The 18,646-nt window shown below is 43.7% G+C and overlaps 1 protein-coding gene across 4 annotated transcripts in view; it reads right to left on the bottom strand.

The window, feature by feature from the left end:
- The window catches only part of lrp8 (low density lipoprotein receptor-related protein 8, apolipoprotein e receptor), a 270,817-nt gene that overhangs the window by 26,182 nt on the left and 225,989 nt on the right, over positions 1–18,646 (bottom strand). For all 4 annotated transcript variants that reach the window (XM_029750462.1, XM_029750464.1, XM_029750463.1 and 1 more), the window contains exon 10: positions 9,288–9,459. In XM_029750462.1, the coding sequence (XP_029606322.1) occupies positions 9,288–9,459 (172 nt within the window). The remainder of the gene's footprint in view (positions 1–9,287; positions 9,460–18,646) is intronic.

Here is an 18,646-nt window from a genome sequence, read left to right as displayed (position 1 = left end):
GGCTACTTGAAAAATCTTGCCAGCTCTCTCCCTTTTGATAACCACTCAGTGTGAAAGTGAAAAATGTAATGCTCTAATCCAATGGAAACGTCATAAAATAGGCCTACCTGAATAGTGCATGGACTGAAATAGGTTCCCGAAACTCATTTTGGGTGCTGGTACTATTTATATTGAGGGCCCAGAATATTTCATACAATGTTGCAAGTTCGCTAGCCAAGCTTTTGGGCTTGACACAACTTAATATGATATAATGTTTCAAGTTCATTGCAAACAGGCCATGTGTAGCCAATGTGATTCATAGGATATTTATTTGAATCGGGATATTTTCTACATGCAGGCTGCAATGTTTCTATTTGTTGGCTTTATTTGTTGGTTTCTATTTGTTAGCTTTATGTAGGCTATTTTTGATAGTTGGCAATGGCAATATAAATTCCTTTTCAGATTTGTATAATTTTAATTTAGAGTTACTGTCACGACTTCTGCCGAAGTCGATGCCCCTCCTTGTTTGGGTGGTGCTCGGAGGTCGACGTCACCGGTCTTCTAGCCATCATTGATCCATTTTTCATTTTCCATTGGTTTTGTCTTGTCTTCCTACACACCTGGTTCCAATCCCATTCATTACATGTTGTGTATTTAACCCTCTGTTTCCTCTCATGTCTTGTCAGAGATTGTTTGTTTATATGTTTGTGTATTATGTATTGGTGCGCGACGGGTTCTTGTACCCACTTTTATTTATCTTGTATCTTTGATTATGGAGTTTTGTTAAGTCTATTAAACGAATCCATTTATACCAAGTTCGATTCTCCTGCGCCTGACTTCCCTGCTACCTACACACACGACATTACACTTGGATTGAATTTTGATTAACCACATGACAATGATTTTGAGATATGAAGACGTTATTATAACTGTTTCACCTTAACTGTGCATATGAAAACGATAACTGGCACGCAGATTGGTAGAAATGGTAAGATAAATTGGCATTCAACATGAGAAAGGTTGCCGACTCCACGTGTAGCCTGTTACCGGCAACTTCAGGAGAGTAATGGCAGAGACTGCGAAAGACAGCAGGAGTGGGAGGAGAACAGTTACGTTTAAAAAATATATATTTTTTAACTTATTTTGATCAGGCCACCAGGACATTTCCCGGTGGCCTGAGGGTCGTTTTGGCCTGCCGTGAATAGTCAACTTGACCAGCGATAATACAGCAGCAGGAAAGAGTTGACAGAGAATCCACAAATCAGGCGCGACTCTCACTCTCTCGCTGCAGTGTCCCCCGCGCCAAAAATGACAGGTCTCTCCGCGACGCACATAGCAACCGTCTACCCGCTTCTCTGCCGATAACATTTTAGACAAGTCGCACGGCGAAATGGACGGTCAGAAAAGGAAAAGTGGCGCAGAGAGGGAAATAATTAAAAAAGAGAAAGGCCCTTGCCACAGACGCAGCTAAATGCTGCAAAATAAGCAACATGTTCGCCAGTAAGGGACCAGGTCAGTCAAAAACACTAGCTAAAACACACACGCTGACACACACGACACCCTGCATGGCTAGCTAAGTAGCCTAGTGACACAGCACAGGCAATGACAAAGATGATTAGTGCCATTAGTACCAGCATTACAATTTACTACAATAATATACTGCTCTGGGAAAAATTAAGAGACCACTCCAAATTAAGAGACCACTCTTAATTTTTTTCCAGAGCTGTATTAATGTAGCCTACTGATACACTAATGATAGTGAGTATGATAATAGTATTTTCTTTGCAAAGGTGAAGAAGGAAGCAGCAGCAGCACTACAGCTTCAGGTGCTCCTGCAGGACTGGAGATGGTGGTCAGTTCAGAGTCAGACTCAGAGCAGGAACCTTCAGGTACAACTTAAGTGCACAAACCTAAACATGTAGGCTATGATTTCAGATGAATATGTGCTTTATTTATGAGATTATCAGTAGGACTGTAACCGGGGGGCATACAATCGATGACTGCACAAGTAATACAATTTTAAGTTTAGGTTATTTACAATGTTAATCTCATTCTGCAGAGCAACCAGATGTGCAGAGAGAGAGAGAGAGAGAGAGAGAGAGAGGTTCAGCCCAGTACATGGAACATAGAAAGAGACAGCGAAAGCACTGAAAATCCATTCAATTATTTTGCCCGTCCTCAGTCCAAGGATTTTGACTTATTTTATCAGAACCACCCCAACAAAAAAACTCAGAGTCCTTCCCAATGTATTCCACTATAAAGATGGCACAAACAGAAAATGGCTGACATACTATGAAGTAACTCACTCCTTGTTCTGCTCAGTATGTCTTGCATTCGCAAAACCTTCAGCCAGTGATAGTGCATTTGTCAAAGGAGGCATGCAGGCCTGGAAACATGCCCATCAGAGAGTACAGGAACATGAGAGAAGCAAGACCCATAGAGAAAGTGCAGAAGCCTTTTTCCTTAGAGCCAGCAAAGCAGACATCCGTACCCTTCTGAGTGATAAGCAAATGTCAGTTCAACGAGACCAGGTCAGAAAGAGGAGGCGATTGATTGATGTATTTAAAGTTATTGGTAAATGTGGGCTTAGCTACAGAGGACACAGACACAAAGCTGCATATAAATTGGAAAACATGGCCGTCAATCATGGCAAGTTTCTTGAGCTTATATTGTTGCTAAGCAAATATGTCTGCCTACAAGAGCATGTCAGTGATTGCATTGAGAAGAGCAAGAAGCAGATGGGAAGTAAAGGACGAGGGTCCTTGGTAACTATGACGTCCAAAACAACAGCAAATAAAGTCACTGAAGTCATCAGAACGTTGATTCAGCAGACAATTGCTTTTGAAGTGAGAAAGGCAGGGAGGTCCTCAATACGAACGCACACAACACAGGATTTAACATCCAAAGACCAGTGTGCAGTAGTTCTGCGATATGTCACTGACGTTGTTCACGAGAGACTCATTGCGGTCATTGACTGTGAGTCATCGACTGGAAAGTACTTTGTGGACCTTGTGAAACAGACCCTTGAGAAGATGGACATAGATATCAAACAGTGTGTTGGTAATACAACAGACGGAGCAGCTAATATGCAGGGACAATACAGGTGCTTCTCTGCATTGCTCACAGGAGAGTCTCCTAACCAAGTACACATATGGTGTTACTCACATGTCCTCAACCTTGTGCTAACTGACACCACTGGGGTTGCTGTGGCAAGTGAATCCCTTTTCTCACTACTGAATGACATTGCAGTGTTCATTCGAGATTCCTACAAGCGCATGAAGCTATGGGAGGAAACCAGTGAGGACAGGAGACAGACGGCTTGATGTAATTGGTGAAACACGCTGGTGGGCCAAAGACGAGGCCTTGAGGAAAACATTTGGAAGCTTTGCAACGCCTGACCGTGCACTTTACACGGATGTGGTCATCACTATGGAAATAATTGAAAAGGATGTGACCATAAAACCTGGCATCTGACGGAAGGCCCAAGGGTACAAGGATGCTCTCCTATAGTATAAAACCATACTCACAGCTGAGGTTTTTCTCAGGATTTTTGAGCAGACGTCCCCTTTCTTTAAATACTTGCAAACAAGTGGAATGGATATCGTAACAGCACAGCACTGCACAGCAGCAAATGACTTTGTTGAGTGGGCCAATGGCATTCTGGAGGAGCAGCAGGACTGTGATGCCGAAGCTCAGACTGCTCTCCCAGATACGAGAACAAAAAAAGGAAGAGAAAACCAGGTCAGTTGGCAGAAGACGAGCCCATTGCTAATACAGACATGGATTACAAAATCAAGATCCACAATGTGGTACTGGACACTGTTGTTGAAAGTATTCACCGCCGTTATGCAGCAAATGCAGTGCTGTGTGCAGATGTCTCCTGCATGAATCAGAAGCATTTTCCTGAGATCAGAGAAAAGGGCCTTCCAAAGACAGCCATGAAGTTGCTCAGCAAATGCTTACTGGAATTTGATGAACATGCCACTGTTGAGGCATTGCAGGCTGAACTGATCAGCCTTGCACAACAGTGGGAAAGACTGAAACAGTCAGCATTGGAGAAGTACAACACCAGGGCCCCCGCCGCCAGTGATGAATCAGGGAAAGGCTTTGATGATCCTAATGAACGTGTGGAGTTGATGAGCAGAAGTTGTTCCACATGTAAAAACTGCCCGATATGCTGCTATCTTCTCCTGTCTCAGTACAATCTGCTCACGGATGCGTATCACATCATTGGTTTGGGCTACAAGTTCCTCCTCACCCTATCCATCACTCAGGTGTCTTGTGAGAGGACCTTCTCCACCCGGAAATTTGTGAAGAACCACCTAAGAACCTCCCTCACTCAAGTGAACCTTGATGAGTTCCTTTTGATGGCAACAGAGAAGTAGATTCTTTTGGGACTTGACAAAGATGACATCATTGACAAGATGGCAGAGAGCAGTGAGTTACTGCGCCGCCTAGTTTACCAGTGGTAATTACTTCCTGGTTACTCTGAAGTAGCTACGCTATGACTCTTCCTTAATGTTGAGGATCTTATCCCGATCTAATCCCGGTAATGGGATTCATTGTCATGTGACCATGGCGGGGAATTCAAAACTGCAAGAGTAATCATTTCAAATAATCAAATAATCAACTATTTTCCTCCATTTGAAAGATATATCTCCTAAATCTAACCACGCTGTCCGATTTTCCGAGGCTTTACAGAGAATGCATAAAGTTAGGTTATGTGAGGAGAGTACATTGACAATAGCTGCATGTAATGTTTAGCCAATTCAAAGAAGGGCATCAACAGACAGAAAACTAGCTAGAATTATGCACTTACCTTTGACAATCTGCATCAGATGACACTCATAGGACATTATGTTATACAATACATGCATTTTTAGTTCCATCAAGTTCATATTTATATCCAAAAACAGCATTTACAGTCGCGGTGAAATTCAGAATTTTTTTCGGCTCGAATGCACCCAGTGAATCCAGCATTACAAATCACGGAATAACTATTCGAAAACATTGGTAAATTATAATATTGTCATTCAAAGAATAATATATTATCATCTCGTAATTGCTACCGAATGGCCAGATCTCAAAATAACTTTACTGGGAAATCACATTTTGCATAAACTGGGTACTATGCTAACAACAATAGGCTATATGCTAAGCTAAGCTATACCGTTAGCATTAGCATCATCTAATATCGATAATAACATTCTAAATATCCCCTTACCTTTGATTATCTCCATCAGAAGGCGCTGCCAGAGTTCCCAGGTCCAGAACAAATGTGGTTTCTTTTGACAAAGTTCATCATTTATGTCCAAATAGTTAGCGTTCAGTAGGCTCCCACAAAATGAGGTGGGCACTGTAAAGTCACTTCGAAAAGCTAAAGAAAACCTAGTAAATAATCTATTTACGTTTGTTTAAACATGTCAAACGTTGTTTAGCACTAATCTTTTGTTTCATTTTTAACGTGAAACATCAGTAAACATCAGTAATATTTTCACACAACCTATCAAGTGTCTAGAATAAACGATAATGACAAAGACTCTCTTCTCAGATTCATGCGCAGGCGCAAAAAATGAAGTGATGACGTGTCAACTTGTAAGCTTTCTTATTCGGTCTGTATTCATGACAGATGCTTCCAACAACTTTCTAAAGATCGTTGACATCTAGTGGAAGCAGTAGGAGTTGCGAACAGAATCCTTTCTCACTGTGGTATCTTTAAAACAATGACACTAAATAGTACAGTCACAAAATTCTCATTTTTTTAAATCTATTTTTCACAGGTTTTTGCCTGCAATATGAGTTTTGTTATACTTACAGACACCATTCAAACTGTTTTAGAAAATTCAGAGTGTTTTCTATCCAAACCTGAACAATAATATGCATATTCTAGCTTCTGAGTTGGTGTAGGAGGCAGTTAAAAATGCGCACATATTTTTTTCCAAAATTCTCAATACTGCCCCCTGGCCTCAACAGGTTAATTAACAGGCTGACAATGGTGAAAGAACATTTGCTGTGAGTTAAAGCTTTTGTACAGAGGTATGTTTTTTGGACTTTCGTATTATACTTGCAGTTATGTACCCAATGTTCAATTTCATTGACTCAGTGTATAGATGTGAACATTGTAATCTACATTTTTTTGTAGAGGAATGCCTTTTTCGACTTTTGTATTATACTTACTTACATTGTTGTAGCTTATGTTCAAGTTCCATGAATGTGTGAAGTTTTTTGATACCTTTGATATGCTTGATGCTTGAATATAAAGATAATCATTTCAACATTTGAGCTAACTCTGTATATCTCATTCTCTTTTTAAAAAGTGGAGGCTAATTGTTTTGTGTCTAGCCTTGTACATTTGTATGTGCTATGATTGGTGTATTCCTAGTGAGTTTTTTGAGGTTGCACCTATAGCCATAGCATACCTTGAAAACTCAGTGTTCAGATAGGCTACTTGTTGGTCAGTCCCAAATGTTTGTGTTTTGTAATGTGGATAACTTTCTTCCCAGATTAACATAATGACCAAATGTATAACTAGTGTGGTACCCGTTACATCAACAAATAGGGTTAGCCTACAAAATTAGCGGTCTGGTGGTTTATGTGAACAGGGTGGCCTGGGATGGAGTCAAATTCCCGGCCTGAATTATTGTTTCAGTCCGCCCCTGAAGTTTGTCTATATATGGAAAATACACGTTTCAAATTTTTGACCAACCGATTGGTCGAAAGAACAGACCACTTTCGGTAGACCAAGATTCTTTTGGGTCAGGGACAGCCCTACCCTGTGCACAAAGCGAGGTCCATACAGAAATGGTTTGTCGAGATCGGTGTGGAAGAACTAGACTGGCCTGACCTCAACTCCATCAAACACCTTTGGGATGAATTGGAAAGACGACAGCGAGCCAGGCCTAATCGCCCAACATCAGTGCCCGACCTCACTAATGCTCTTGTGGCTGAATGGAAGCAAGTCCTCCGCAGCAATGTTCCAACATCTAGTGGAAAGCCTTCCCAGAAGAGTGGAGGCTGTTTTGGCAGCAAAGGGGGGGACCAACTCCATATTAATGACCATGATTTTGGAATGAGATGTTTGACGAGCAGGTGTCCACATACTGTTGGTCATGTAGTGTACCTCTGATAGTCCCCCCTCATAGTGACAACAGCCTATCCTGGACAGTAAAACTTCTGATAGGCTCTTGTCACCGTGGGGGAGGGACTGTGCTGGCCAGTAATTCCCAGACAGGGACACTTTAACCTGACACACCTTTAACAACTTCTGTTCTCCTCCTGCAGATGTATGATCTTAATTTGAGCAAGTTTGCTACAGCAGGAAAATAATCCTGCAGCAACAGGAAATGTAAAATGCTAAATGTGGATTATAATTAATGGACATTTCTTCTGAGGTTGATACATTTTTTGTAATGGAAGCCATTTTAAAACTCAAATACACTATACGTTTTACATTTCCTGCATTGCAGGAAAGTTCTCATGCAAATGAATGATCAAATTAAGATCCAACATCAGTACTTCCTACATAAAACAGCTGTTCAGATGGTCCTGTCTCCTTTGATCAGCAGACAAAACAGCCAGCCACTCTTCTTGTCTGACTTGTCTGAGTAACAGCAATGGGATGAGCTGAGAGGAGACAGAGCAGCTTCACTATGGAACATTACACCTCCACTACCTGGCTAGGCCTGTAGGAGCGATTTGGTTTTACCGGGACGCAGTGTCACAATTTACACCCTAACACAACAGGGAGATAGAGGGAGTACAAACTGGGAGAGTGGAACCGAGGACGGTGGTGTTGAATAAGAAAACGGAGAGCGGTGTTAAGAATTAGGAGCAGGATGAGATAGAGACAGATGAGATACACATGGGGAAGAACACGAGAGAGAGAGAGAGAGAGAGAGAGAGAGAGAGAGAGAGGCGGATGGGGACAGACAGGGGAGGTAGATTGTCTCGTTAATTAGCTGTGCCATTGTTTATTTATTATTTATTTATTTATTTATTGTTGATCTCAGATGTAATAATCCCAGCAGGGCTGCATCGACTGCATAGACCGCTACCGCGCTAATCACTAGTAATTAGAGATAGAATAACGAGGGAGGACGATAACACTGGCTCACCACGGACACACCTCACCACTCCTCCCCAAAGAACCAATCTCGCGTAAGTAGTTACGACTAGTACACAACAGGGGAATGTATAATATCCGTAGCTTCCCAGTGGGTATCGAGCTGTGTGGGCGGTGGCTAACATTAGCACGGCAGGGATTGGTACACAACACTGCAATTTCAGACCAGAGTGCGGAAAAGTGTATATGAATGCTACCCGTACACTAATACTCGTCTACAGCATGTGCACTTGATGTGGCACTCCAGAAGGAGGTGTATAGGATCTTTACACTTAAGACACCACCAGTGAGTGCCCTCCTGGTATGTGCTAGTTCTGAAGTGGATTACATAAAGACTACGTATAAATTCCAAATGAGTGTATTTGTGTCCTCTCTCCTTCTCAGGCCCTGGGGTGTGTGTGGGTGCGTGAGTGTGTGTGTGTGATGAGTAATGGGGTGATTATTCAGGCTGAGGAATTAGAGGCAGCATATGGTCCGACTGAGATGATTTAGTGCCCCTCCCTCCTTCCCACTACCTGGCAGGCTTCGAGTGACACCAACAGATACAGGCGGGGATGGTGGAAAGCTTGTCACACACAAACACACATACACCAGTGTGTGTTTCTGGCTATATGTGTGAAGGACAAACAGCCCCGTCCTGCACTATCCATCTCTCCATTCCAGGTGTCCTTCAGGCATCAGCGTCATCAACGATAGAGATTTTGAGGAGCGGTGGATGGGACAGAAGCAAGTGCGGAGGAAGAGCCGGACGGTTTCTTCCACCTCATTCTGAATGTTCTGGCAATCAGCACATTGTTTAGTCTGACAGGAATAGAAGCTAGTACGTGTCCTGCATGCTCGTATGCATGTCCAGTAGTTTTCTTTTGCACACTAATGAGGCACTCGCAATGCAAATAGGCCTGGATGGGTAGAGCTGTGACTCATGAGCCCGCCACTATCTGTACACATAGGGAGTAGTGGTGTGGCGCAGCCTTCAGCAGCCATCAGCGTACACACTCAGTCAGTCAAGAGAGGAGAGAGAGGAGAGAGTAGAGAGGCGAGCAAGGCCACTCTGTAATGTCAGGCCGATAAGCGCCCTCTCATTTGAATCACACAGACAGCAGATGGATAAAAGCTTCGAGTGAGTGTACATATATTGGATTGTGCACTGTGTGTGTACGCGTGTGTATGCGTGTGTATGCGTTACCTGTAGATCTTGCGGTGGTATAGGTCACACCAGTACATCTTGTTGGTGGTGACGTCCACATCCAGGGCTACAGCGTTCTTCAGCGTGGGGACCACCTGGGTGTAGTCTTTCTTCACTAGGTCAATACGACGGATCTCGTGACGGTTGGTGAACATCAGGTACGGGCTCTTCCCTGGGAGACAACAGAGAGATGCAGCATGAGAGCATTCCAATTGATGAAAACACTGACCACAGACCCGAGGCAAGAAGTAGAAGCTCGCCCCTGAGACAGAACGTAGACGGAAAACAACCACGAGAACGTTACTGCGATGAGAACATCGGTAGAGGGGGTTAAGTCCCCAGTCGAGTCATACCGAAGACCGAAGAAAATGGGACCTGAAGACTTATCTGCTTGCCTTGGTACTCGGCATTAAGGCATGGATTGAGGGTTAGGCCCCGCGGCAGACCATTATCCCGTCTAGGGGGTGTACTTGTACGTCAGTCTGCCGCACGCTACGGAAACAGGAGATAGGATGTGGGCCGTTCTGGCTCTGACAAGGCTTACTTAGCATGACAAAGGCGCACATTCTAATGCTGTGAAACAGTTTAAACAGGTAGCAAGGTAGGGAAGACCGCGGTTGGTTGTCACACTTTTTACTTGTGCGTATTTCTCAGCACCAGTATATCTTACAAGAGATGATTGCCTTAGATTTTTGGGGAAACTGATTTGCCGGAACAAATTACCATGTGTTGTTAACCGAATCAAGGACAAGCTTTTTCTGAAAATGAGTAGCTGACATTTGGTTTAAACCTAAACTTAGAATGTACTCTCTCATCAAAGAGAACTACACCCCTGAACCTAACAAAAAGCCAAAGTTCAGTTTGTTCACAATGCCTGGAGGAGAAGTAAAAATATACTGTTTGTGTAGTGTGGCTAGATGGTAGCTGTACTTGCCATGATTATTGTATGCATATCATTTGTAAAAATGTATTTTGTTTTGAGTACATGTGGGCTGGGCAGCAGTAGGTCTATGACACTTAAATAAATCACATAAAAAAAATCATCAAATCAATCTTCAATAACAGGAGAAAGACCAAGGTCTTTGGTTGAAACGGCGACCCCTTTTATCCTCATATCGTATTCCAACATGGTGTTATAAGCCATCAAACACACACTGTCCACTTGTGACAACCAGCCCCATCTCGGGTATGCGTGTGTGACAGAAAAAATATGTGTGAGAGCGAGGCAAGGAAGGGAGCTCTTCATTGCGCAAGCACAAAAGAGATTGGTATTCATTATCATGTAGTCGATAGTGACAACCAACCCCACATTCTATGTGACAACCATCCACAAAGATGACGATAGTTACCATATGGCTTGACCTAGGAACTCTGAATATAGGTCTCCGTTTCCTCTTTTCAACAAACATAATTGTTCACGGATACTCCCATAATTGTCTCTTCAACACCCTCTCTCCCTCCTGTCTCTGTCTATCTCAGGACGTAAAGAGAGAATGTGGTCCATGAATCATCAGACCGTAGCATGCCTTTCTATTCCTGATACTGCAGATCCTCAAAACGGTGTATTTTCCTGGGGTGGTGTGTGTGGGGGTGCGTGTGCTCCTGTTTGTACATCTTCTACCCACGGCCTATTTCTCAGCAAAGTGAACGAGCATGACTAATGTTTCTGAAAAATTCCCACATGGACACACGGAGCACGGGTTATTTTCCTGGGGTGGTGTGTGTGTGTGTGCTCCTGTTTGAATGTCTTCTACCCAAGGCGTACTTCTACCCAAAGCAAAGGGAAAGAGCATGACTCATGTTTTTTGAATAATTCCCACACGGGAAGATACCTTTGATTTGACCTCCAACACAACTGCACGCACGCCCTGATTCACGATGCACGCACAAACACACAGCGGTAACAGTAAACACACACACATCGTCGATATATGCCTTCCTTGGCACTCACCTCAAAAATGTGAAATGATCGCCCAGCACTGGGCGCAAACTCGTGATGCTCGGAGCCGAAGCGTTCTGCTCAGACCACAGCGCTACTGCGGTTCACAGTGCAAGCCATGAGAATACTGATGATACCTGACGGTAATAGCACGTCATTTTGTACTATTTGGTTTTAAACATTCCCCAAAACGTTGAGTTGTTTCTATTTTAACCCTGTAACCACGCAGAATTTACCCTGTAACCACACGGAACTAATGCATCAGAAAATAGATGTCTATCCATAATATGTCAACATTAGGGACACCCCCAGGTGGTGAGAGTAGGCAACAACACATACGCCACGCTGACCCTCAACACGGGGTGCCCCTTAGCGGTGTGTGCTTAGTCCCCTCCTGTACTCCCTGGTCACCCACGACTGCGTGGCCGCACACAATTTTTTTTAATGCTGGGCATCTGTAGCAACTCAGTTTGCACTGCGATGCAGTGTCTTAGACCGCTGCGCCAATCGGGAGGCCCCATCCACAAAGTTTTTTAACGCTGATCAATTGCCTTGCACAAAGTATCAAAATACTAAAATACTACTTAAACAGGACTCTTAAATAATTTAATTTAAATGTTAATTACATTTTTTTGATCACAGAAACAGTGATAAAATATGGGAAAATAAATAAATAATGAAATGTTATATAAAGCTGCCCGTGTAATCATCTGCCAGAGAGTAGCCACAATTGGCCCGAGCCCCAAGTAACACATTTGGGCCAGATAACTCACACCGGAATCGGCCCGAGCTCAATCATCATCAAGAGATATGTTGGACCCTATGTCAGAGAGATGTTTTTGGGACCACATCATGTCTATTGTCCTGCTAATAGCCCTTGTGAAAACATGTTTTCAAAAGGCATCCAGGGCCGACAGAGAAGTTCCTTACTTTTCCCCCTTCCACTTGCATTTTCTTCCATTTATTCCCATAGTAATTCGTTATGGTTTGCATTGCAAATGGGGGCATAAACTGGGTCAAGACACCAGCAGAGAAAGTAGACCTTTATGTAGGAAAATAAAGGTTCAATAAAAATAAATACATAAGACCTACAGCACTTTTAACAGCACATTACTCAACCCTAGTGAGAATCATGTCGCCTACGGTAGGCCTACAATATATCTAAATATTTGCTTTTATCTCTACATGTAGGTCTCCTGATTTAAACCTGATCGATCTTGTTGCAACTAAAATGTAGTTGAAATAATCATCTGCATGATCGCCTGGCATGGATTGTGACTCCATCTCGTTCCTCGCTCTCTTCAACTCCGCCAATGACGCCTGACTCTACGCCAATGACGTGACTCTCCTTCAATAATTACATTTAGAGGATTGGAGGATTCTAAATTAATATCTAAGGCACATTTCTTTCGTTAGGGAAAATCTGATCTGTGAGAATACGTCTTTTCTAAGGGACTTTTATATAATTATAATGCAGGGTTAATAATAATAATAATCGCTTTGTTTAAAAAAGAAGGATATTTTGGAGATGATTTCGTTTCAAATAACCGAAAGTGAAGGGGAAAAGGCCATTCTTGAACATGGGGTGAGACATTCTTACTAATTTGTAAATAAAGCCACTTATTTAGAATTATTTATTTCTGGTTATAGAGGGAGAGAAACCAAAAGCCCACCGTGCCTATTCTTTGAAAATCGTCAGTCCACATGTCAAGTGAAATTCCCCCACTGTATTTACCCAAGTTCTCTCTTAACTCTAGGACCACCGACAGTTTTTGTTGTTGTTGCCTGATGCAGGACGATGAAAACGCCTCCATTAATTGCCACAGTTTAGACTACCGATAAGATGAACGTTCTAACTCCCCCTTGTGATAGTGTGGTGCAATGAGAGAATGCCACCGTCTACCACAAACAGTCGCGGCATAAACTTGTAACTTTTAAAGAAAGAACCACTGTAAGTTTGCGATGATGATGATGAGACAGCCTATAGGGAGGAGGTCAGTGACCTGGCAGCCTGATGACAGGATAACAACCTCTCCCTCAACGTCAGCGAGACAAAGGAGCTGATCGTAGACTACAGAAAACGGAGGGCCGAGAACAAATCCAGTAGCCCTTTCCTACAGTCAATGACCAAAAGTGCCTTCTTTGGCCTCATGGGTGGAATGTTATTCATATTTGTCATAATTCAAAACTGACTCAATCCGGTGTTTCTATGTTATAGTTCAGTCTTCTGTGATGTTTATAAAGTGTAATATTGGGATGCAAACTTAAAATGTAATACATTTCAACTTTATATCTGACATGGTACAAGGGGTCTTCTTTTTTTAAGCCCATAACCATGTGTGTGAGGTGTATACTTTTGTTTCATTAAGACTACCACGAATCATTCTGTGTGACCCTGATTTAGCCCGCTGCAGTAAAATGTTTTAAGTTTGTCAACGACATGGCGGTGGTAGGTCTGATCACTGACGACGATGAGACAGCCTACAGGGAGGAGGTCAGAGACCTGGCAGTGTGGTGCCAGGACAACAACCTCTCGCTCAACGTCAGCAAGACTACAGGAAACAGAGGGCCGCGCACGCCCCCATTCACATTGTAAGGGCTGTAGTGGAGCGGGTCGAGAGCTTAAAGTTCCCCCGTGTCCACATCACTAAGGATCTATTATGGTCCAAACACACCAACACAGTTGTGAAGAGGGCACGACAAGCTGCACCATTGAGCGCATCTTGACTGGCTGCATCACCGCTTGGTATGGCACCTGCTTGGCGCTACATTACGGGGCCAAGCTCCCTGTTATCCAGGACCTCTATACCAACCCGTGTCAGAGGAAGGCCCTAAAAATTGTCCAAGACTCCAGCCACCCAAGTCATAGACTGTTCTCTCTGCTACCGCACAGCAAACGATACCGATGCACCAAATCTGGAACCAACTGGACCCTGAACAGCTTCTGGCCCCAAGCCATAAGACCGCAAAATAGTTAACCACATAGCTACCCTGACTATCTGCATTGACCATTTTTTTTAATAAACGTTTTTTTAATCATCACATACGCTGTTGCTACTGTCTGTCACTAGTTATATGTACATATCTACCACTGCACATCGACTCGGTACTGGTACCCCTTGTATATAGCCGAGTTATCGTTAATCATTGTGTATCTATTAGTACTTTTATCATGACATGTTTTACTTTTCTATTATTTCTCTATTTTCTTTCTCTCTGCAATATTGGGAAGAGCCCATAAGTAAGCATTTCATTGTTAGTCCACAACTGATGTTTACGAATAAAATGATTTTATAAAATTTGATTTGAGGGTCATAGAGACACTGATCTCAACATGTTGCCGAGTAAGCCCACATCCTTCATGAGTGCTTCTCTCTCAACCTCCTCAGAGAATCACCATCTCAAGTATCTGTTATCTGTGTCTAGATGGTGAGAGGGGTGGGAGGGCGAGAGAGAGAGAGAGGATGAGTGAGAGAGAGAAAGAGGATAGAGAGAGACAGTGTGAGAAAGAGAGTGAGAGACAGCAAGAGTTAATTGGAGAGAGAACGAGAGAGAGAAGTAAGGAAGGGAGAAAGAGAGTGAGAAAGACAGGCAGATATATAGTGAGAGAGAGGTAGAGTGAGAGAGAGAGAGAGAGAGAGAGAAACGAAGGCAGGCAGTCAGGTGTTAACTGGCCCATGGTCTGGGTGAATGTGTTTTAAAATGGCCCTGAGCTGACAGTGATGGACAGGGATGAACTGAGAGTGATGGATGGAGCCTCATCTCTCCCTCCCTCCCGTCTCCCTCGCACTCTTTCCCGCCGTCTCCCCTCATCCCGGAGACAATCGAGACAAAGTCGGGGCAACTTGTTCCATCAGGCCAGGGCGCTCTGGCTGCATGTATTGAACCAGGACAGACACACATACGTACATACACAAGCATACAGAAACACACGCACGCAGACACACAACCCTGCCACGCCTGGATGGGTTTCTCAGTCCCAGGCCCCCACAGGCCACAGCACGGGGAGCAAATATTTTCATCTTCACTGCGAGTTAGGATTCAATCATTTTCCCTGTCTGCTGGATTTGTACCCATCAATTTCAGCTGCTCTCCCACTAGGGAGGAGGGAGAGCGAAAGAGAGAGAGAGAGAGAGCGAGAGAGAGAGAGAGAGAGAGAGAGAGAGAGAGAGAGAGAGAGACAGAAGACAGACAGACAGACAGAGAATGAGTGGCAGCATGCATAGGGAGGGAGAGACAAAGAGAGACATAAACAGATAGTGAGTGATTGGTAAAGAAAAGACATTGACAGACAGAGAGAGGGAAATAAAGAAAGAGAGAGGGAGAGATAATGAAAGAGAGAGATGTCCTGCTGCCTCTGTCAACATAGGCCCCCAGCCCCTCATTCCCATCCCTGTTGTCACAGTGATAGATAAATCCTCCATAAAACTCCTGCTTCAGCATCAGCATGCTCCCAGGGCCCAGCCGGGGGTCAAGGGACCGGTGACGTCATCAAAGAGAGCCATCCTGCGGGGTAGCTGCTCTCTGATCCCTGTGCTACTACAGAGTCAGCCCCTCCGTTAGTGTGTGTTTGTGTGCGTGTGATGACAGCACAGTCCACATGCATTTTAATCTGACATAACTCAGCCCTGCCCTACAGCCAATTAAGATAAGCTTTGAAAAGGATAAGGCTGGGCAGATATGAAGCCGGGTCTGGGAATCGATTTGACGTACAAATACAGTTAGTTACTGTTATTGAAAAAAAATACTTAACACAGAGGGTGACGGAACGGGAGGGGAAGGATAAAAATTTGACTATTCTGAGTTGTTGGTTGATGTTTAGCGACAGGAGGTCTAAGTGGGTGTATATATTCTCTCTTGGATCGTTAGATTAATGCAGATTGGAGAATAAAGATGTCCGCCTAGGCCAGAGCAGCTTGGAGACTACAAGAGTTTAGCAATACATAACAAAGGTAGAGACATCATATTCCCTGTATTAGTGAGACTACAATTAACGTTAAAAACAAGTAGTCTGTCGTGCTCGTGAAAAGTCCACTCTTTGCATTCTCTGCTAAATCCACAAGAACACTGCAGAATTTCCCTTGTCTTGTCAGACCAAACTAACGTGAGATGTCTATGTATTTTCCCTCCAACACATGCAAAAACATACAGTTTACATGTAAAGAGTTTAATTCCAAAACACTATATGTGACACATTTCAGGAAAGTAGGCGTATGTCGCGCTTCACTACACCACAGGAGAGGCATTTGAACGCAATTTTTGTATTTTTATCAAAATGTGTTTTTTTTGGGCAGAAATGCCTTATGGAACATGTGAACTTTCATGTGCCTTAACAAAAGTATTATCTGTAAATACTAATAAAATTGTTAAATTACGAGCCTAGTTGGTTCCGCTAGCCATGATTGGCTGAGATAATGGACGGGCTGGACATTCCGAGAGATGAGTTCGGATTGGTATGCCATGTAGCTAGCTTCTGTCTATAACATCAAATAAAAGAAAACTTTATTTGTCACATGCGCCGAATACAACAGGTGTAGACCTTACCATGAAATGCTTACTTACAAGCCCTTAATCAACAGTGCAAGAAGAGTTAAGAAAATATTTACCAAATAAACTAAAGTAAAAAAATAAATACAAATAATAATAATATTAATTAAAAATATATAATAATAAAAAGTAACCCAATAAAATAACAATAACGAGGCTATATACAGGGGGTACTGGTACCTAGTCAATGTGCGGGGATACAGGTTAGTTGAGGTAATTTGTACATGTAGGTAGGGGTGAAGTGACTATGCATAAATAATAAACAGCGAGTAGCAGCAGTGTACAAAACAAATGGTGGGGGGGTGTCAATGTAAATAGTCCATTGGCCATTTTATTCATTGTTCAGCGGTCTTATGGCTTGGGAGTAGATGCTGTTAAGGAGCCTTTTGGTCCTAGACTTAGTGCTCTGGTACCGCTTGCCGTGCGGTAGCAGAGAAAACAGTCTATGACTTGGGTGACTGGAGTCTCTGACAATTTTTTGGGCCTTCCTCCGACACCGCCTATTAAATAGGTCCTGGATGTCAGGAAGCTTGGCCCCAGTGACGTACTGGGCCATACGCACTACCCTCTGTAGCGTCTTACTGTCAGATTCCGACCAGTTGCCATACCAGGCGGTGATGCAACTGGTCAGGATGCTCTTGATGGTGCAGCTGTAGAACTTTTTGAGGATCTGGGGACCCGCACCAAATCTTTTCAGTCTCCTGTGTTTGGACCATGATAGTGTGTTGGTGATGTGGACACCAAGGAACTTGAAACTCTCGACCCGCTCTACTACAGCCCCGTCGATGTTAACGGGGGCCTGTTCGGCCTGCCTTTTCCTGTAGTCCACGATCAGCTCCTTTGTCTTGATCACGTTGAGGGAGAGGTTGTTGTCCTGGCACCACACTGCCAGGTCTCTGACCTCCTTCCTATAGGCTGTCTCATCGTTGTCGGTGATCAGGCCTACCACTGTTATGTCGCCAGCAAACTTAATGATGGTGTTGGAGTCGTGTTTGGCCACGTGGTCATGGGTGAACAGTGAGTACAGGAGGGGACTGACTACACACCCCTCAGGGGCCTCATTGTTGAGGATCAGCGGGGCAGATGTGTTGTTGCCTACCCTTACTACCTGGGGGCGGCCAATCAGGAAGTCCAGGATCCAGTTGTAGAGGGAGGTGTTTAGTTCCAGGGTCCTTAGCTTAGTGATGATCTTTGTGGGCACTATGGTGTTGAACGCTGAGCTGTAGTCAATGAACAGCACTCTCACATACAGTATATCACAAAAGTGAGTAAATATTTGAGTATATCTTTTCATGTGACAATACTGAAGAAATGACACTTTGCTACAATGTAAAGTAGTGAGTGTACAGCTTGTATAACAGTGCAAATTTGCTGTCCCCTCAAAATAACACAACACACAGCCATTAATGTCTAAACCGCTGGCAACAAAAGTGAGTACACCCCTAAGTGAAAATATCCAAATTGGGCCCAAAGTGTCAATATTTTGTGTGGCCACCATCATTTTCCAGCACTGCCTTAACCCTCTTGGGCATGGAGTTCACCAGAGCTTCACAGGTTGCCACTGGAGTCCTCTTCCACTCCTCCATGACGACATCACGGAGCTGGTTGATGTTAGAGACCTTGCACTCCTCCACCTTCCGTTTGAGGATGCCCCACAGATGCTCAATAGGGTTTAGGTCTGGAGACATGCTTGGCCAGTCCATCACCTTTACCCTCAGCTTCTTTAGCAAGGCAGTGGTCGTCTTGGAGGTGTGTTTGGGGTAGTTATCATGTTGGAATACTGCCCTGCGGCCCAGTCTCCGAAGGGAGGGGAATCATGCTCTGCTTCAGTATGTCACAGTACATGTTGGCATTCATGGTTCCCTCAATGAAC

Source organism: Salmo trutta, chromosome 4, assembly GCF_901001165.1.
Source record: "Salmo trutta chromosome 4, fSalTru1.1, whole genome shotgun sequence".
Taxonomy (NCBI): domain Eukaryota; kingdom Metazoa; phylum Chordata; class Actinopteri; order Salmoniformes; family Salmonidae; genus Salmo; species Salmo trutta.
This window is presented reverse-complemented; position numbering and strand designations above follow the sequence as displayed.